General features: G+C 40.0%; 1 protein-coding gene and 1 long non-coding RNA gene across 24 annotated transcripts in view; one reads left to right on the forward strand and one right to left on the reverse strand.

The window, feature by feature from the left end:
- Positions 1 to 466: 466 nt before the first annotated feature.
- LOC148132606 (uncharacterized) lies at positions 467 to 16,909 on the reverse strand. 3 transcript variants are annotated; one of them, XR_015748273.1, is made up of 3 exons: positions 16,530 to 16,908; positions 9,158 to 9,367; positions 467 to 1,111 (listed from the first exon to the last, which is right to left on the reverse strand). It is a non-coding gene; the product is annotated as an uncharacterized LOC148132606 (long non-coding RNA). The 3 variants fall into 3 exon arrangements; XR_015748272.1 differs by lacking the exon at positions 9,158 to 9,367 and adding an exon at positions 16,210 to 16,297 and having other exon boundaries at positions 16,530 to 16,904; XR_015748274.1 differs by lacking the exon at positions 467 to 1,111 and adding an exon at positions 6,508 to 7,621 and having other exon boundaries at positions 16,530 to 16,909.
- TCF4 (transcription factor 4) overlaps positions 13,574 to 20,993 on the forward strand; it is a 434,610-nt gene continuing 427,190 nt past the window's right edge. For 4 of the 21 annotated variants that reach the window (XM_087958596.1, XM_087958597.1, XM_087958611.1 and 1 more), the window contains exons 1-3: positions 15,436 to 15,916; positions 17,041 to 17,132; positions 18,833 to 18,905. In XM_087958596.1, the coding sequence (XP_087814722.1) occupies positions 15,856 to 15,916; positions 17,041 to 17,132; positions 18,833 to 18,905 (226 nt within the window). In that variant the 5' untranslated portion in view covers positions 15,436 to 15,855. Of the gene's footprint in view, positions 14,331 to 15,025; positions 15,276 to 15,435; positions 15,917 to 17,040; positions 17,133 to 17,252; positions 17,276 to 18,133; positions 18,268 to 18,355; positions 18,505 to 18,832; positions 18,906 to 20,993 lie in introns of those variants that run through there. The other 17 variants (XM_087958600.1, XM_087958613.1, XM_087958615.1 and 14 more) reach the window with 13 other exon arrangements.

Raw genomic sequence — 20,993 nt, forward strand, 5'->3', positions numbered from 1 at the left:
TGTTTTCTGGACCTGAAAATTTCTGCTGCAAACTTTTATCAGGCTCCCCCCATTGACTTTGCTCATCCGAAGGTCACAAAAGGAAATCATGTGATTCAGGGACACTGCAACCATCATAAATACAGGCATACAAGCGTGTGAATTTTGATCACGTGACCATGGGGATGTAAGTGTGTGAAGTCATGTCACTTCTTTTGGTGCTGTTGTAACTTTGAACGGTCTTTGAACACGTTGGAAGAAATATCCTTCTGGGTCCAGTTCCAAGTGAGGAAAAAGACACTGGAAACATGGAGGCTGTTTGGAAAGATGGTTTAATGGTGGACAGCAGGACCAGATGGCTTGGAGTTCCAAACTGAAGAGGATGATCACATGCTTCAAGATGTTGGGTGAAGGAAAAGAAGGGGGGAAAGGGGGCAAGATGCTGAGAGTGCAATTGTTTCATACCCTCTGTTGGGCCCCACCTTAGTGTTTCCTGTTCCTGTGTAAGAAATGTATCCCATTGTCTGCCAAAATCCCAGGGGTGGGTGTCTTAGCTAACTTCGTAGGCTTTGTCTAGGCCACATGGCTTCACCTGAGTGCTGGCTGATGCAATCTCCCCAGGCCATGTGGTGAGATGGGTAGAGGGCTTTGTTATGTAGAATACTCTGGCCCAGGCCTAAATGGCCCGCCCATTAACAAAGCTGGGGTGAGCTTCTGCTTCTGAGTTTCTACTTCTCTTTTTAGGGGAAATATTCTGCCTTTTTAGTATATCCTAAAATATTTCATTTTCCTAGGAGAGGGGTGGGTTTTAACTTCCAACAAACTGTTGCAACTTGAGAACTACCTGTACTCCAGCGGCATGGAAATGGGGGAGCTAGGAATACATCCCTACAATGAATTTGAAATTCTATAGCCTAAAAAATATCCAGTTTAAGTCCTATCCCTTTTCTCCTCTGCTTCAACAATTAGCACAAGGCATTAGGCTTAGAAAAGCATGTAGTAACAAAATGGATGGCATGAGAGCATGCCAACTTCATAGCTCTCTGTGGGTCTTTTAAAGCAGGATCAATGATAGATGGATATCCAGTCAACTTCCTCCTGTTACAGACGCTCAGGCTGATGGCTTGTTGTTCTGCAAATTAATAAAGACACATAACATATACTAAGAACATGAGAGAGAGATACACCATTGATTTACTTTATTTCTCCCTTGTGAAAAGTGGAAGCGAGAGGGTTGTTACTTTCCCAAGATCTGCAGCAGCTTGGGCAAGATTTGATTGAATGACTGAGCTAGAGAGAACTAACTAGTAGGTCTCTGCAGATGACTGTCAATTCATCTCACAGGCATGTCACTCTACGCTGATGTGATGAAACATCTCAGAGGATTAAGTCATTACCCCTATCCAGAGCTTTCGGATGGGCTGATCGGCTTTCATCTGCTCTTTTGCATCAATGGAAGTCGCTTCTCCTGATGCCCAGACGCTACTTCAGGGGTATCAAACTCAATTTCATTGAGGGCCGCATCAGAGTTGTGTTGGACCTTGGGGGACTGGGGTGGGCGTGGCCAGGATGGGCATAGCTAGCTCAATGTCACTCATTAAGGCTCTGTTTACGGCCACAACGGCCTCCTGCAGCCCTCTGTCAGTGAAAACGGAGCCTGGGGGAGCATGCATGGCTCGCCCAGACTCTGTTTTCGCTGGCAGAAGGCTGCAGGAGGCTGTCACAGCTGAAAAGGGAATTCAGGAGGGCTGCGCAGAGGCACCGCGGGCCAGCCCTTCGCTGTTTCCAGGGTGACCAGTGTCATGGTGGCAAAAAGGGGCCTGCGCTGTCCCAACTCATCGTCTTCTCACGGAACAAGAGCTATTGGCAAGTCTCTTTCAATCCACTTGGGAGGAACTGAGGAATAGAAATGGTTCCATGTGGAAATATCCCGAGGGGGATCATTGTGAGGAACACACAGATATAGTTAAAGCTGACCTCGGCAGTTCATTAACGTTATTCTGTAACAAAGCTGCCTTCTTGGCAGTGTGTTAATCTGAAGCAACATTTAGATAATAAAAGTGCTTCATCTGTTCCATTCTACAAATTAAACTCCGCTTACGAGCACAACAAAAAGGGTAGTTGAAAAGTTAACAACTGTTCTGATTAACACTCCCAGAAGAAATTTCACTATCTGCTTATGTCATTTCTCCTCATTATTCGCTTTGGGCTCAACACCGGAAAAATGGTTTTATTTTACTCTTCAATTGGTTTGGAATCCCTGCTTTTCTATTTACATTTAATTGTTCCATTCTATTTACTTATGAAAGTAAAAAATGGAAATGAAAAATAACCCTAAATATTCAGAAGACAAAAATGAAAACACCTGGCAGGGTTAGTGAACTTAGAATTGATTACAAGGAAGTGAAGGTGGCGAAGTAAGTTTGTTTTCTTGAGCTCAGAGATGGGAAAATGGACATGATGGAGAAGACAGCAGTGTCAAATCTAGACAAGATCATGATTTATTTAGTCATTTATTTTAATCAATTAGGTGATGCTTTACTCCAGAACAACTCCACAGTACTTTAAACAGGAAAGCAATTTAATATGTCTAAAACCATGCAAACCAAGAAAAAAGGGAAAAGAACAAGATGTCAAGTCCAATGGACAACACGGAATATATATCACTAATATGAAACAAGAATCTCCGGATATTCTAATCCAGGGCCCGGCAGAACTGTCAGGACTTTAAGGTCCTCTGGAATGTCATTTTGGTGGAACTCACTTGGATCTCAGAGAGAACCTCATTCCAGAGGGATGGAGCTGCTACAGAGAAAGTGTCCTTCAAGAGGACTGATGAAATGATACTATTTGATTTAAGGACCCAGATATGTCCATCACTGCCTGAGCTGCTGTATTCTGACCAGTTTAAGCTTCTGAGGAGTCTTCAAGGGCAGACACACCCTTGAAGAGCGTATTTCATGCATCAAGGGTAAGGATAATAACAAGGATCAGAATGATATGCTAGGAACTTCCATGGAAAACTATTTGGCCAGCAGCAGGATAGCACCTTGGCATAGCAGCAGTCTAGATTTATAGAAACAGATTTCAGCAGTGTCTTGTCTTTTATCATCTAAAAGAAAACCTATCAATAGTCCTAGGACTGTTTTTTTTAAATGTTGCCTTCATTGAAGTGGTCAATTTTTAATCTGATCTCCAGAAACAGACGGTTGGAGAAATTGGCTATTTTCTCTATTGATCAATGGAGTTTTTCTTATTTTGGTATTGCAAAATTGCATGAAAATAACCAAATGCATAAAGTCCTTTATGGTTTCTTACGGTATCATAGGGTCCATTTTTTTCTCAAAAGGGAGTGAAAACTAAGATGCATCTTGGTTCTTCTCCATCAGCCCTGCAAGGTAAAGCAGACCAAGAAACCAATGCCATAGAGGTCAGAACCACTTTTATTGTAATAGTTTATAGCAGGGGTCTGCAACCTGCGGCTCTGGAGCCACATGCGGCTCTTTCAGTCCTCTGCTGCGGCTCCCTGTCGGCTGATCCCACCACTGTCCGGCCCCTCTCCCCTCCCCGTCACTCCTTGCCTGGCCTGAGAAGGTAAAGGTGATGGTGGGGGATGGAGACTCACTCCATATTCCAGAGCAGAAGGTGACTGGGTGGAATTGAGTGAGGTTGAATTGGCCACGTCCTCCCAGTCTCACCGGTTGTTAAATTATTGGCTTCCGGTGTTTTCTTTTCTGTGGGAAACTGGTCCAAATGGGTCTTTGAGTGTTTAAGGTTGCAGGCCCCTGGTTTATAGCAACAGAATCTTGCAAATCTGAATGTGCTTTCTTGTCTCTCACTTTATCTTTGTGTAAACAAGGGAAGCACTTGTCTGAGTTGTTTTCTCATTTTCTTGGCCCAGACTCAAGTCCCTCTAATTTTACTGTTGCCTTAACAAAATAACAGAAGAAAAGACTTGGAAGGGATCTTGGAGATCATTACAAAACAAGTGGCTGTCCAGTCTCTTCTTAGAAACCTCCAGTGACGAAGCACCCACAACTTCTGAAGGCAAGCTGTTCCCCTGGTTAATTAATTGTTCTCACTGTTAGGAAATTTCTCCTTAGTTCGAGATTGCTTCTCTCCTTGGTTAGTTTCCATCCATTGTTTCTTACCTTGCCTCCTGGTGCTGTGGAAAATAGGTTGACCCCCTCTTCTTTGTGGCAGTCGCTTAAATATTGGAACACTGCTATCATTTCACCACCAGTCCTTCTTTTCACTAGACTAGACAAACCCAATTCCTGCAACTGTTCTTTATATGATTTAGCCTCCATCCCTCTAATCATCTTTGTTGCTCTTTTCTGCACTCTTTCCAGAGTCTTTACGTATATAAATAATATAATATTATTATGTTAATAATATAATAATATTTATAACATGGTAACCAGAACTGGATGCAGCATTCTAAGTGTGGCCTTATTAAGGCTTTATAAAGCAATACTAATACTAATAATGTTATCTTGATTCTATCCCTATGTTAATGCAGCCTAGGACTGCATTGGCTGTTTTGGCTGGTGCCACACGCTGCTGGCTCATATTTAAGTGATTGTCCACTAGGATCAAGATAGCTCTTCCTCCTGTCCTTCAAGGCCCCACTCTCCTTTTAAGCATCTATACTAAACTTTGGGTCAAATCTTGATAAAAATCTGAGTTTCACCTCTCAATTTGGCCAACAAGCCTAATGCTGTCTATGGAGATTCTCAGTCATCCAGGTCATGGTTATCCCAAAAGGGCTTTTTCAAGAAGCAACTGGACTTTCTGGGTTTTCTTTGAAAACATTTAGCTTCGCCTTCAAGAATCTTCTTGGATGACAAGTGAAACATCTTTAAAGAAAAACCAGAAAGTCCAGTTGCCTCTTGAAAAAGCACCTTTGGAACAAGCCTGATAATGATGATACTGCTATTCCCATTAAATGAAAGTTGGTATTTCATTCAAACTCTTGGTCTCTACCATAGAAAGGAAAGCCTAGTCACCAGCTACAGCTGTGATTTTCTCCCAAAGACCTCTCGTTCCTGACCATTCTGGAAGAATCAAGGTTCTGGAAGGTTCTTCTTCTGAATGCTACTTTTGAAACTTCTGTGATCTCGAAAGAACCACCTGGGGCCACAAAACTATTCTGCAAATAGTTAATTTTGATACAATCAAGGAAAACTAACATAACTCCCATTCAGAGTGTTACAAAATTGAAGGCTAGATGGAGACAAGCCAGCCTATTCAAAGATGATGCCAAGAAGAACAGGAAGGAAAATGAAACATAAGAGGGCTTGATTATGGTTTGAATACATACAGCTTATTCTTGAATTACTATAGTTGCTGAAATTCTTTGGTATGGCTTTCTATTTTTTAAAATAAATATGGCTTATTAGTTCTTGGATTTGTTATGGATTTGCCTAAGTGGTACAAACCTACCTATGAGGTAAAGCCTGGAAACTATGTCAACTGCAACTATAATAATTACTGGTATGTTCAAACAATACAAGTATTCAAGAGTACACATCAACAGTCAGTTGATATGTAGCATGCAGATAGCTAATTAAGATTAGTTAACCCCTTTTGAAGCTGTTCAGTCCAAATTCTACAAGCTTTGTTGAAGTTTCTCCAATGTGCACCGAATTCTCTATTGAGATTGGAATCTAGACTTAATCTTTATGGAAGGTTGAGTATAACTCTGTTGCTTGAAAGTTTGGCACAGATTTGTTGACAGCTCTTTGTCTTCCCGGATCTGTCTTCCCGGATCTGTCTTCCCAGATAAATATTTGCCATCTTGGAAAATGGTTATAGAGCTGGACATAAAATTTTATAGCTTTTATCAGCTCAATATTTGACTGTTATTTGCTTTGAGAGAAATCTGAGACAACTGAAAGAATGGGCTTGGTTTTGAGAACAAAATCCAGAAAAATCTAAATTCTCTATTTTCTGTAGGATATATCTGTATAGAGTCTCTCTAAACAGTTGCACGTAGCCAATATTTTATACCCAATTCATAGGAAATCCCTCACATCTGCTGGATTCAATATTCTGTCATCTTTGTTGCTGTAAGGGAGATTTAACAGTACGCCATTGTAAGATTAACTAGGTCTCTGCCCATTGAGGAAAACTGAATTGGTCTCAAATGGCTTCCGTAGTGTTCTTTCTACTCAGCTTGCCAAGCAGACTTAATAGTTCCCCTCTTAATTAACAGCAATGATAGCTTAGATGAAGAACATTTCCTTCTCTTGACTGAAACTTTGCCCATGATCTCCAGAAAGGTCACTAAATCCTGCTTTTTCCCTACTGCTGTTCGATATTTAACACTTACTTGGATAAACATGTTCATATTTTATATAGTTTTTTTTTCAATTGTTAATATTTGGTTAACTGTAAATAAACTTTCTTTTTCTCTGGATCTTTGACTATACCACAATTTAGATGAATAAAACTAAATATTAGAACAATTAAAACATTTTTTTTTTCTTCAGTGGAAATGGTAAGGCTGTGAAAGCTAAACACTGTGAAAGGGAGTGGAAAGAATGGAAGAACTCTTTTAATTAGGAATTTGTAGACAGTTACTAAGAGTTCCATGGACAGCAAGAAAAATCTATTCATCCTCAACCAAATAAATATTAATTGCCCCTTGATGTGATACAATAATCAACAAATAGAAACTCACACTAAATGACTACACTTGGCAAGACTGAAGAATGAAAGATAATGAAGAAGGGCACATAAACAGGATTAGTTATCATGAGTTGATCTGGGCTCCCTGGTACTTAATTAACTATAATTAGTTTCCTGTGTTTGGGAGAAGCAAACTTATATTGATTAAACAAACTTATATTGGTTATACTAAAGAACATGTATAGAATCATGGCTGGCTTTCCATTTTTATTTTCATTCGGAAATGCTCTGCAACTCTTCTGCCTCTCTTCCTAGCCCAAAAGTAACTTGCATATTGATGTCACATGAAAAGAATATATTGCGTGAAAAAGTCAAATCAAAAAATATATATTTCCAATGGCATTTGAAGCAGCATCAAAACACAAAAGCTAACAACAGTTTATGCAAAAGTCTCAGGAGACAAGCTTTTTGAATGGGGAGTATGGTAACTAAGCAAGACATTTGGGGTGAAATATACCATAAACAAAGAAATGATCCTTGAATTCTACATCCAGATATCAAAACACACTTTATAGTCTCAGTACTGCCTAATTACTGATTTCCATTGTATAAAAGTCAAACCACCATTTAAATAAATTACGCAAATATTACAAAGTTGCAGATTTGCATATGCAATGCAATCGCTATCAAATTATTTTAAATGCACATTTCCTGCTCATTCTTACATTGCCCTGTCCTGTTGGCTGGTGAACAGGATAACAATCTGAGCTGTGCTAGTTTTGGCTGATCCATGGTGAAATCTGGCCATTCAAGTGGGCTATAAAATGGTAGAGTATAAGATGGTTACTCTGCTTTGGACAAAGAAACAGAAACAAACAGTGAGAAGAAAACCAGTACATTTTCTTGTGATATGAACTTATTCAATTAACTGTATATCCTGATTTTCCAGCAGGAACTGAGATCAGCTACCACAGAGATTTTCCTTCATTTTCTTCCTATTACAACAGCCCTGTGAAGTAAAGTTGGGTTGAGAAAGAAAGATGAGCCCCAAATCACCAAGTTAGCTTCTATCTATTACTTTTTGGTTGTGTATAGGTATATTATTCATTGTAATATCTCTGGATTTCACACACTGGAATGGTTTGGGAACATCATGATTTAAATGGTGTGTGATGCATACTTGTGAGAGAAACCCTGAGTAAACGCTCCCAAAGAAATACAAATCAAGAAAAGGGGAAATCTATCAAAGATGCAGTGCTTCCTTTTCCAGACAGGAAAACTCCAGATTTAAACCTTCATTTAATGGGTAACTCTGATAAGTCTTATTTATTTCCTGAGAAAGGCCAGATATAAATACAATAAACTCATACATCTGAAGGAAAAGAAAATGATCACAATACTGAAGCAGGTTACTGGTTTGGGGTATAGCTTTTTTTTTTTAAGCTGAAAGATGGTCAAGAGATGATCGCTAGAAGAATGGTTTTGATACACAAGGCTGAGGAACATAACATTTTCTCAGCCTGAGAACTAGCATTGGTTCCTGCACAAGAATCTAATGTGGCTTTCTCCAACTATGTATTTGGAATTATATGGTTTCCCAATTAGCTTTTGGAATTATTTGGTGTCCAAAGGTTCAGCTAGCATTGTCTTTGGGGTCCACACTGAGAATTCTAGGAACTTTAGTGCCCATACTTAAGATGGACACTAGACTGGAGAAGGTTGCGCTGTTGGGCAAATCCAAACTCTTCACTTTTCAGCTTTTCTTTAGTGTCAACTTGGTTTGGACACTTCTGAAGGCTGGTTTCTGTAAACCAATAATGCTGGAAAGCTACTTTTTGTTGAAGGGCCCTAAAAATCCTGAAGGTACTCAGAAGATTTTACAAGCAGTGCATTACAAAAGCAGCTAAATAAATCAATATAATTAACATAAAAACCTTCAGTTGGTTTGGAGGCACTGAAGTCAGTGGCTCCAACCTGTGCTCAGGGCAAGGATCCAAACTAAATCATCTTCTCAGAGTCCCTAAGGTGCTTTTTCCAAAAGGTAACTGGTCTTTCTTGGTTATTTTCCTTTGAAAAATGTTTCACTTTTCATCCAAGAAGCTACTTCAGTGAATATGGCGGGTTATCTATGGAGTTTCTTAATCATCCAAGTCATGGTTGTGCCAAAGGTGCTTTTTCCAATAGCAACTGGACTTGGTTCTTTGTGTTTTTTTCCTGAAGCAGCTTCTTAGATGAGAAGCTAAATATTTTCAAAGGAAAATAATAACTTAAAAAGTCCAGTTGCATTTTGGAAAAAGCACCTTTGGGACAACCATGACCTGGATGATTGAGAATCTCCACGAACATTATGCCAGAATTGGTTTTCCAGCTTCTGATGATACATATACAATGGAAGAGGATCTTAGAACACCTCTAAGGATATGGGTTCCAACCAGTGGTGGGATTCAGAAGTTTTTATTTCTGGTTCTGTGGACATGGCATGGCTTGGTGCGCATGGCAGGGGAAAGTTACTGCAAAATCCCCATTCCCTCCCCACCCCACTAACCTGCTTTCCAGCTCCGTTCTACTGTGCAGGGCAACCAAAGAAGACCCAACCAATCAGCTGGGACTCGGGAGGCAGATGGGAGTGGGGCCAGTCAGAGGTGGTAGTTGCCGGTTCTCCAGAACTGGTCAGAAGCTGCTGAATACCACCTCTGGTTCCAACTGCTCTTCTTGTTAGCAGGGATTCCTTTATAATCATCTGGAAACTGCATTCCTATAACATGCAAATATGTTTACTTGTTACTATATAGTAAATGCTCCATCCATAACGGCCTTTGAGTGGTCAGTTTGTGGCTCGATGGGCATGATTTAGGAAAGCCCACAGCATGCCCCTTTTGCCATCATTGGTGGCATGGGAGTAGTCTCATTGGGGTGAGACGGTTCCTCAGATAACCTGGAGCCATGTTATTTTATTGCAACACTTAATATAGTGGCCTGAAAATTGCCTTATGTCCTGTCCAGATGTTAAGAGGCAGGATATAGGTAAAGGAAAGTCTAATATATGCAAATGGCATGTAAAATGTACTCTTATTTTATTAAGATAGTTATGCTCCTCAAAATGTAGGGCTTAAACATTGGGGATGGGTGGGGTTTGATTTATTTTTCGGCTGGGTACACATCCATGTCTATGGAATTAACTGACCAAATCCTAATTTATTGCACTGAGCAATAAATGAAATCAATGAAATCTTTGTTTCCTTTGAATCCAGTCAATGAAATCTTTATTTATCAGGATTTCCAAATTCACCAACAAGCATTTTATAAAAGAGACGTAAATTATAAAAAACTAGGCAGTAGGTACACCTTTAGAAGGGGCACATCTGCCTTCTTACATATGAAGTTATTTTAAGATTTTGGCCAAAAGATAATATTGTTGAAGGAAAAAATGTTCCACCTGGTTGGTAGCTAGAATGCATTTTCTGAATGCAAAGTGTCACAAGGATGCAAACAAAGCGTGTCAACAATTTATGGCCTCCAAATGTGCTAGACTTCACAACTTTCAGAAATCCTAAGTGGCAGAGAACAATGATTCCCTATACTAACACTATAAGGAAATGGATATAGTGGAATTGAGAATATTTTTTGTGGGGTTATGTTTGATTCTATATGGTTATTTTCCAAGAACACCTGACATCCATTCTCTATTTTCTTCTGAGATTCCTCTTTCTCCATTTTTCCCCAGTCCTTTTTGCTAGGTAATTATTTGCACACAGGGGTCCAATCCAAGAGTGTATGTTCCATACACTCAGAATTCTAGCATTGCCTTGATGCCTCCTGTAGAAATGTAGTGCAGATTTAAGCATAGACTTGCTTAACGTTTTTGGACTGATAGCTACATTTAGAATTTCTGCTCAACAGGTTCACTATTCAGCAGAAATTGATACAACCAGATCTGTTTAATGGATCCAAAGCTGCTGCGTTCTAACAAAACCCATTGTCATTTCTTAGAACCCATTTTTGCTTGTCCAACTGCTATTTGTTAGGTATAGGTAATTAAAACAAAACTCCCAAGGCCATCTCAGAGAGAGACCATTAGAGCACTTCTGAATGTCACTTCAACATCAACATAAATTGTATGAATTTAAAATTACCTGCAATACTTTGTTTATGAATAGTTTATTAAGAAAATTAACATGTTTGGGTTTTAGGTCCATTACCAAAATGAATCTATCATCATTGTGTGATATTACACAAAATAGCCATCATGGCAAAATACTCATCTTGAGAAGGCATTCAAATGCACCCATCCACATTTTATTTTCTAAAAATGTCTGTGGAATCTTTGTAGCACCACATACTTACTGAAAATACAGTATAGCTTGTGCTTGAATCTGACACTCTACTGCATGCTAGACTTCCATTCTTATTTTTTTATATATGACATTAATGTAGCGGGGAGGTCTGGAGCCCTGGAGCCGTAGGTTCAGGGAGGAAGATAGAGGGAAATTGGGGAAGATGGGGTTTTCTCAGGTTTTTGGTGGGAAGACTTTTGGTGAGAGAGTGGGCTGGAATACTGAAAGGTGAGGGCTGGGGGCATTTATCTCAGACAAGGTTAGAAATTGAGGAGTTAAGAATTTTTAATTAGACATGGAGCTGAGGGAAGAAGAGGTGGGAAAAAGAAGGGGATTCTGTCAGGTCTTGGTGGGAAGACTTTTGAGGGGAGAGGAGATGGTGGAGATGAACTGACCAGAGGAGTGGGTGAGTGAGTGACCATAACAGAGTGGTCAATGTCTGGAATACTCTACCTGACTCTGTTGTTTCTTCCCCTAACCCCAAAAACTTTAACTTTAGACTGTCTATTGACCTCACCCCTTTCCTAAGGTCTGTAGGGTGCATTCATAAGCGCACCAACGTGCCTACCATCCCTGTCCTATTGTTTCTTTTTATTTTTCTTATAGGTATCAATTTCATGTATTCATAACTATGTTTATACTTATACCTGTTATCTTATAATTGCTTGACAAATAAAATAAAAATAAATAAATAAATAAATAAATAAAAGAAGGGCACCATATATGACAGAGGCAAACTGACCCAGGCAAGTGGGCAAGCTAGGAACTGAGGGGAGCGCCAGACATCCTGGCGGACAGTGGAGACCTGAGCTGGCCGAGTAGAGGTGCTCTGAGAAATCAGAATGGACTGACGTCCAGAATGATGGACATTGAGACACCTGGCGAGTGACTTTGTATTGGGGAAGACTCTGGGTACCTGTAGAAAGTAGGTAGAAAAATCCAGACTCTAGAGGCCCTTTCAAGGTGGCACTACATTAAGAAGGTAAGAATCTTGGTGGAAACCAAAAACATGCCATCAGTTGGCAATTGTGGCCCTTGATCGAGATGGATAAAAATAGATGATTTTTTTAAAAATAAGATTTTTAAAATTTAAATCAGATTTTTATTTTTTATTTTTATCAAATTTATTTTAATAAAATGATTTTGGAGTAAAAATCTATCTAAAGATAGTTTTTTTTATTTAAGATACATTAATAATTTAGTTTATTCAGCATGAAATGGAGCTTATTTATGTAGCATGAGGCTGTATATTCTGCAATATTTACATTTTTGGTAAACCCATTCAATGAATCCAAGCTCTGCAAGCTGAGATAACCTGCACTCTAAATAGGAAACCTTCATTTTGTTTTAAAATAATATTAAAGATTCTAACTACCAGCAAGAATGAGTCCTTATGTTTAAAAAGAGCACCTGTCATTTCAGATCCAACATGTCAGTGCCTGTTAGCGGGCATCCATTCACCTGATGCCCACCACGTTCCTCACTTTGTTGTGTCACTGCTGCATCACCAGCTGTCCCATTAAAGTGAATGGGACTGTTGGTGAGTCAACAGCAGGTCAGACGAGGAGCCGCTGTGGGACAGAGATGACAGTTGCTCTTAAAAATTATGATTTAAATCGAGTTGAATTAAATCACAATTTATATCAAATCCACCCTGCCCTTGGTGCTACAATGAAGAACCAAGAGTTAGATTGTTGATGGGAAAGCCTCCCTACACTGCTTGATTATGATTATTTGCTGTCAAATTCATGTTGCCTTTTAGCAATCACATAGATTTTCTCCATGATCGATCTGGCCCTAACTTCGTCTTTCAAGTCTCCCAACAATGCACTCATCACCAACTATAATGGTGTCCATTCATCTTGCTTGCTGGTTTTCATTTCCTTCTCTTTCCTTGCCCCCTTTCCAACATTAAAGCCTTCTTTTGAAGCTGGGTCTTTGCATAACATGTAAGATGCATGCAACCTCAACATTTATGCCTTGAGTGAGAATCTGAGTGAGTTGATTTGCTCTATGATCCATCTGTTGATCCTGTTTCTTTTTTAAAGATCAGTCAGCGGTTAACAGACTGCTACCTGTTTGAAGTCCTGGGTACCTTTTTAAAATCACTTCCCCTCTCTCTGTCTGACCCTCCTCAGGGTCGGTCACTATGAGGAGGGAGAAGATTTAAAAAGAAGGTCCTCCTACAACTTTGGGTACTTTGGGACTTGGCTTGGGGAGCCAACCTCTCTTCAGTGCCCTCAGGCAAAGCAAACCCAACCCACACCTAAGCCAGAAAGGAATCATCAAAGCAAGAAAAGGTTAAGCCAGGCTGCAAAAAATAATAATAATAATAATAAATAAAAATCTGATTCCATTTCCCCTTTGCTTGTCTCCACAGCTTGCTACTGCGCGATGCCAGGGGCTGAATGAGCCGCAGCTCGGAGGTATCTCTGAGCGTGCGCGTTCCAAAAAAGAGAGAGAGAGAGAGAGAGAGAGACCTCAAGACTTTTCTGCTCCTCCTTCAACGTTTGGTTATATTCCCCTTTCAGAGTTCTGTTTCCTCCATCTTAGCTGACTTTCTAGCCTGGCTGTTTACCTCTCTATGCTCTCTGCACTCCCTCCCTCCTGGCGGCGTCATTTTCTGTAATAGACGACGCAGCAGGAGCGAGCAACGTGCAGCGGCGGGAGCTGAAGCTTATTCTCTCTCTCTCTCTCTTTCTCTCCCCCCGCCTTTTATAAGCACCCCTGCATTGCCCGGATGTGAATGGATTACAATGTATCTTTCAGGGGAACATATTACTATCAATTTCTCCGTGGGGGAGTCCGTAGTGATGGTCAGAAAGAGGAGAGATTTCTAAAGTTTGGAGCAAGTTTAAGACTTTTTCTCTTGGTTTAAAAAAAAAAAGAGAGAGAGATAGGGGCAGGGTGTGGGGAGCGTGCAGCAACCGATATCATTTTTGATTTTGATTTTGATTTTAAAATAGCTTATTAGCCGGGAATGTGTTTGTAAACGAAAGAACACGAGGGGAAAAAGTGACCGGACTTTCCTTTTTTTAAAAAAAATAATAATAATCTGTTGTGCTTTTTTATTATTTTTTTGGCTGGTTTTTAATTTTGTTTTGTTGAGGTGGGACGAACTTTTCTTGGCAATTGACTTTTATTGTGGATAATCCAAAACAAAGCTGAATTTCTCCTCCGGGGGTTTCATTCCTTTTTTTAAAAATAATAATAATTGTGGAGTATTTTCTGCAACGAGACGGAGTCCGTGTTAAAAGGACTTCGTTATTTTTGAGAGTCAAATACACACGAGATCATAAAGCACCTTTTACAAGAAGACTTTTCTCTTTGCTTCCCCTAAAATACATTTCCTTGGAATATTGTGAACACATTGTTCCATTTAAGGTAAAGTTAAAATTTCCTCTTAGAGTGCTTTTTCTTTCTTTTTCTTTCATGTTGATCCCAGTGTATATATATTTTAAACTTGGTACAACTTAGCAATATGAATTGAACTGCATTGTTTATGTGATACGAGGTAGCCAGCCAGCCAGCCACACACTGACTTAAACCAGGAGCGCCTAAACGGAATAAATAACGTGTGCATGAACTGCAAAGCCTATTGGAAAGAAAATGAATTTAGCTTCAATCTCGCGGGTGGGGGGAGGGCAAACCACTCTCACTCGTGGTTTTCGTGTGGGGAGGGAGGCTGGGAAGGGCGACCGGTGCGAGGCCTGTTGGCTGCGTTTCGCGAAGTAGACCATGCTTGCAAAAAAAAAAAAAGTAAAGGAGAGCGCTTGGCAAATAATCTCTTCAAACAAAACTTGCTTGGGAACGCTCGGTTTTTCTCCGAAGTTTCCTATTAATGCGCGCTCGCTCCCTCTCTATGCTCACCTCCAGATTATTTAAAAAAAACCAAACACGCAGCCTTCCCTGGCGTGGGGGAGAAAAAGATGCACCGAACAAAACAAAACAAAAAAGAACTGATGGTGTTGGTGTGTGTGTGTGTGTGTGTGTGTGTTTTAACAAGTATCCCACCAAACAATGGTTGTGGGTCTGGGTCCGGGCGGGGCTGGGGGGGGAGAGAAACCTTTGCATCACGTGCATTTGCAGGGGAGAATCACCTTCCTCGGCTTGTCTTTGGGGTGGAACGGCGGAAGAATGGTGTTTTTTTAAAAATATAATAAATCTTAAAAGTGCTTGGGGACTGGGGACGTAGAGGGAGGCGGGAGGAAGGTAGGAAGGAAGGAAGGAAGGAGAGAGAGAGAGAGAGAAAGAAAGAAAAGGACCCAGCCAGCCAGCGTGTAGGTTGGTTTCCAGCGACGGGAAGCAAGGGGCATGGAAGAAAACGAGGTGCCCGTTTGCTTTTATTGCGTTGATGGTGTATATTTCCTTGGAACGGGCGGGCGAGCGAGGAGGGGGCAATGCGTGCGCGTGTTTGTTAGTGTTGGGGATCCTTTGCGAGGCCAAAAACTGCCATTGAGGGAACGGGGCGGCTCGCGCTCCTCTTTTTTTTTTTTCTCCCTTTCTCCCCTTTCTGAACTTGCAATCCGGCTTTCTGTGTGGATTTGTTGTTGTGCGTGTGGGTTTTTTTTTTTTTTTTTGGTGTGGGGGGAGTTGTTTGTGTTTCCCCCCCTCCTCTCCCCCTTTTTTCCCTCCCCCTCTTTTACCCTAAGGCAGGCAAAAAAAAAAAAAAAGAGAGAGAGAGAGTGAGAGAGTTTGCTTTAGGAATCAGGGCTACCTCCCTCCTCCGCCGCGTTTTCTTCTCCCGGCTTTTCCTCCTCAATTTTTTTTTTCCTCCGCTCCTGTTCAGGGAGAGCTTTCGCGTGGCGCCTGCGAGGTTTCTTCTCTCTCTCTCTCTCTCTCTCCCTCCCTCTCCCTCTCTCCTGCGTGTGTATGTGCGGTTGGTTGGTGGATGCTGTAATTTCGAGCAATGAAATCCAGAGCTCGGGGCTGTGGTCGGAAAGGGACCCCCTTCTCGTCACTCTCGGCCGGTAGGTACCGGAGGTGCCCTCTTTAAAAAAAAACAAAAAACGAGAGAGGGGGGAACAAATGTGTTTTGGGCTGGAGTTTAGTTTTGTGGCTGGTCCTAATAGAGAAGAGCGCGGACGAGTGCCAGCGGTGCTCCATTTAAACACGCGGGATTTGCTTCCTCTCTCTCTCTCTCTCTCTCTCTCTCCCCCCCCTCTTTCCCCGGGGTAGCAATGGCCTTTTTCACCCCTCCTCTCCTTCCAATTGTTTGCTTTAAAGAAACGGGTGACTTTGTTGCCAGCAGGGCCTGGAATACCTTTTCGTGTCAGTAGTTCGCTACTTTCCAGTCTCCGGCTACCTTTCAATAAATCTGGGTTATCCATGGGAAACTCTTCCTTCTCTTCCTCCTTTAATCAGACCAAAAAACAAAAAAACAAAAACAAAACCCAAACTAAACTATCCAGGCTGGGTATCAAAAGGCGGATTCTGGTCCTTTCTTTCTTTCTTTCTCTCTCTCTTTCTCTCCCTCCCTCCCTCCTCTCCCCCCTCCACCCCACACCTTTCCCATCCATTTATGTTGCCCCCCCCTTTCCTCCTCCGTCCCCATGTACCGACCCGAGTGTGCGTTTGGCTTACTCTAAGGACTTGGTTGCTCGCCCTTTGAATCAAATCCTCGGGAAGCGTCCGGTCGTCGGAGTGGAAAGGAAAGGGGGGGAAAAGGGAGCTTGCCCGAGAAATTAAAATAAAAATAAAAATAAAAGTTGGGGGAACGGCGCCTGTAGTTTGCTACTCTTACTACGTTTCTCTTCGTTCCTGTTTGAACCTCCTGTTGCATTAAACGGTGCGCGGAACAGCGCGGCTCCTGTTCTCTCTGTGTCGCTCCCGCCTTTGGGGTCAAGAGTAGCTGCTAACCGAGTTTAGCCCGGTTCGTTAGAACTACGGTCTCGTCTTTTCTTGTCTTACTTCTTCCTCGTTGTCGCCTGTCGCCTTTCCGCACACACCCCTCCCTCCCTCGCTTCCCTTTCCACCTCTTTCCCTAAGTCTCGTGAAAACAAAAACAAAAAAAAAGAAGAAAAAAAAATCCGATTGTTGTTTCCTGCAAGGCTCGGGATTGGGTTTCTGATTGCGGTTATTTCCATGTTTCTAGGTTTGTGTGATTTTGCTAAAATGCATCACCAACAGCGAATGGCTGCCTTAGGGACGGACAAAGAACTCAGTGATTTACTGGATTTCAGTGCGGTAAGAAACAACGGTGGAAATGAACAACAGCTGTTAAAAAAAAAAGGCACAGAAAAAGTCTGTTAAACTAAACCAAAACAAAGCCAAACTGAGTTTTTTTTAAGTACAACAGTGATTTTTTTAATCAGCGTTTTTAATTCATGGTAAATATGCACGCTCTATTACTTACTGATTAGGATCTTATCTGAAGGAGATGGACTTAAAGGTCTGCCATTTATTGGGATGTGTTCTTAGCATTGGACATCCTCTCCAAAATGAACCCACATCCTCTGTCAAAAAAATATATATATAATTAAAAAAATCCGGATATTTCTCATTATTTTCTGTGTATAAGAATTATTACTTAACGTGCTGCATTGCCTTCTAAAAGTAATGGCTGGCATGCCATTTAACTGATGGGTAAATCAGTTTCTTTACAGTGTACTTTTAGTTCTTCCCTTGTTTCATTTTTTGCCACCTGAAAAGTGAAAGGAAATCCAGAAGTAGCCTAAGCTTCAAGTTTTCACTGAAAACTCACCTTGCTCTGCTATCAGTGAATGGGCTGCAACTTTCCTGTGGATCCCCCCCAACCCTCCCTCCATTGATGGCTAGCTCTGTTTGTGTGTTTGTGTGTGTGTGTGTGTGTGTGATTTTTCATTTTTTTATTTTACCTATAGACTTTTAAAATAACTTCTCTTGATTCTAAGGCCTAATATTAATCAAATCCTGAGTAGCTGCTTATTCCCTGCACCCTTGGATTGTTCTCCCACCCCCCAAAAAGCCGGTTCTCTCCTCCACTCTTAATCTCTCCCACTCCCCCTTTCTTTCCAATATTTCAGAAGTCTTTATTATTTATTCATGTTTGGTGTGGGGGGGGGGAGAGAAGCAAGATAAGTCAATTTCATATAGGATGCATTTGTTTCTTTAAAGACTTCCACTGTGGGAGGGGGAAATTAGGATCCAAGGAGGTGGGGGGGGGAGAGAAGGAAGATGTTTAGCTCTGCTGTGGTCCTTCAGACTTCCTTTCCAGACATGGCTTTGAGAAGTTTGGCTACAGGGAACTATAGCCTGAGGCAGTTTGGTAGACCCCACTTTGCTAACTGTTCTTTTTTTCATTTCTCCCTTTGCTTTTTGTAGTCTCTGACTCAGGAAGAAGGTGTGTATTATCTACTAGACACGTAGAAGAAGATGAAAACCAATTAGGGTTGAAATAAACGCAGGAGAGTGGGGGGGGGGAGAAGAGAGGGAACGAGAGTGAGTTTGAGTGTAATGTAATTGCTCTTGCACTAAAAACTGAGGTGAAAATTTAGGGCAGGTGGAAGTTTCCAGGGCACTTATGAGAGGCAAATCCTAACAGAGGAGGGAAATGGATATAACTTCATTTATGACCAAGGTTTCAGTGACAAACTTTTTATCCTCCCCCCAGTTTGAATGTTTTTAGGAAGGTTTTCGTTTGCTGATATGTGTGTGGGGTTGTGGAGTCCCTCCTACCACGTTATCTTATATTGTTTGGGGAATGCGTGAAACTAACATGAGAGGGGGGAAAAAAGAATATAGCTTTTTTAAAGAACTGTGTGGCTGCAAAGGCAGTGATGGGAGAGAGATTTCATATTTAAACAAAATCACGATGACAGCTTTTGTGTAATGTTGAATGGAATTTGAACATAGGAAAAAATAATCATTCTGCTTACCAACAATAATACCTCTTTGTTTTCTTTTAGATGTTTTCACCTCCTGTCAGCAGTGGAAAGAATGGACCAACTTCTTTGGCGAGTGGACACTTTAGTGGCTCAAGTATGTACAATTTCTGTTTGAAATTCAGTTGAAGTGTCCTTAAAGTGTGTGTGTGTGTGCGTGTATGTATGTGTATATATGTATGTATGTGTGTGTATATATATATATATATTTACCCTACATGTACAATTGGCATCAGTTTGGGGAGCATAACTTTAGCTTGGATTAAGGACTTATATCAAGATCAGTTGAAGTGCTCTATTGTTCATATTGCCAAATGTTTAGTATCTTAGGAAGAAGAATTCCATGCACATATATGTGTACGTAAAAAAATATTTATTTATTTATTTTGCAGGATCTATTTAAAACCTTTTAAAACATACATTTCGCTTTGTTCCAAAAGCAAAATCCAGGGTAGCAATTATTTTCATATTTGCAAAGAGGAATAACCATTTTATAGTTCTATTTTGGTATCCATCCTCTTTTTTTTCTTTTCATCCTAATTTGTTCTAAGCATTAGCATATACAAATTTGGCCATCTATTAGCTACTGTCTGGGCAACACTTCTGACTATAAGCTGAAATCCTATTACAGTGACTTTCTTGATAATCGTAACAGCTTTGGGGAGAAAAAAGAGCCTGTTGATATTAATGCAAATGTTTATTATCTGTGTATGTGTTGAAAAATGTGTTATATTCATTGCAAATAGTTATTTTCTCTGTGACCCAAAGAAAGGGTCTGGTTTTTTGATGCAGGAAGCTCTGAATATAATAATAATTGAATGTGGAATGCAGAATATGTTTATGTATTGGGAATAATTCATTTTCTGTCATGCTAGCTCTGTGAAAGATGCATCTGAACTATTCTTCTTTCAGTAATTGTATTTTATAGTGTTTCCTGCATTACTGAATGTTGTCCTTCGGATATGTTTCTAATATATTTACAATTAAATAGCTGCGGTGTATTCAACATTTTGGCAATTGCACGTAACTGCTTACTGACCAAAATTTTATGAGAGGAGCATCTCTGAACCAGATGTTAAATTTTGATAAGATTTTACAAGTTCATTATCAGTTACTGTGTACGGCTTTAGCCTGTTATCAAATTCAATAGCAAAATTCCCAGTGGTTTTCACAGGCCTGGACTAAGAATTCAAATGAATAAGAAATAAAATGCCCACTTTAGTATATATTTAATTATTTTAAATAGTTTTCCTTAAAAATATTTTGAATGTTTTTATAACATTTTCAATACATGATATCCTGACAACAAAACAGTTGTTCTAGCACAATCTTTTAAAGAATGTGTGTGTGTGTGTGTGTGTGTGTGTATATATATATATATGATATTTTTTCATTACATAAGTAGTGTAAATTATTTGTGCCAGATAAATCATTTTACATTTAATCAATACTATAGATAACTACTGTTCTAACAAGTATTACCAAGATGCTTATTTTTAGGAATTTGCCTTAGCTTAATAGTCTCCTCAGAGACTATTTTATCAACCGTTTTAAAAGGATGAAAAAAACCTTTTGGAAATCTAGGGGAAAAAATGAGTGTTTTATTATATGCTTTTGCAACCATCTTGCTTTGATATGCAAATAACTGAAAAGAAGAAGAAAACACAAAAGCACAAAGTAAGATAGTAAAATTAAACTGAAAAGATTTCAAAACCATGCTATTTTTTTCTTAAGTCACCTTAAGGCCAAAGTTCTGGATATATCTTGTAAGCTCTTGAATTTGATGAACTGATTTCCTATTCATGAATGAGATAACTTTAGAATATACTAAACAGTTTTATGTTCTAGTTCACTTGATTAAGTATCAGTAATAATGTGTCAAGACCATAGAGATTTGTATGATTACACAGAATGCTTTTCATGACATAGGTTTTTTTTAATCAGTAAGGAATAGCTTTTAAAATGAATCATTTAGTAGGAAGACAAATTGATAGAAGGCAATATGTTATGAATCTGTCGCTAAATCTTAAAGAAAACTTGTGACCTGAAGTTATATTTACTATACTTTGTTGCCTGATCTTATTGTTTCTTAATGTGCTTTTGACAAATGAGCTATGCAGAGGAATCCTAGTACTTTATAGTTGCGTTATTGTTATGCTGAGTCGAAATATGGTTCTGTTATAAA

This window comes from Notechis scutatus, chromosome 2 (assembly GCF_049901735.1).
Source record: "Notechis scutatus isolate UNSWTSFEM ecotype Mainland chromosome 2, rNotScu1.2, whole genome shotgun sequence".
NCBI classification, from domain to species: domain Eukaryota; kingdom Metazoa; phylum Chordata; class Lepidosauria; order Squamata; family Elapidae; genus Notechis; species Notechis scutatus.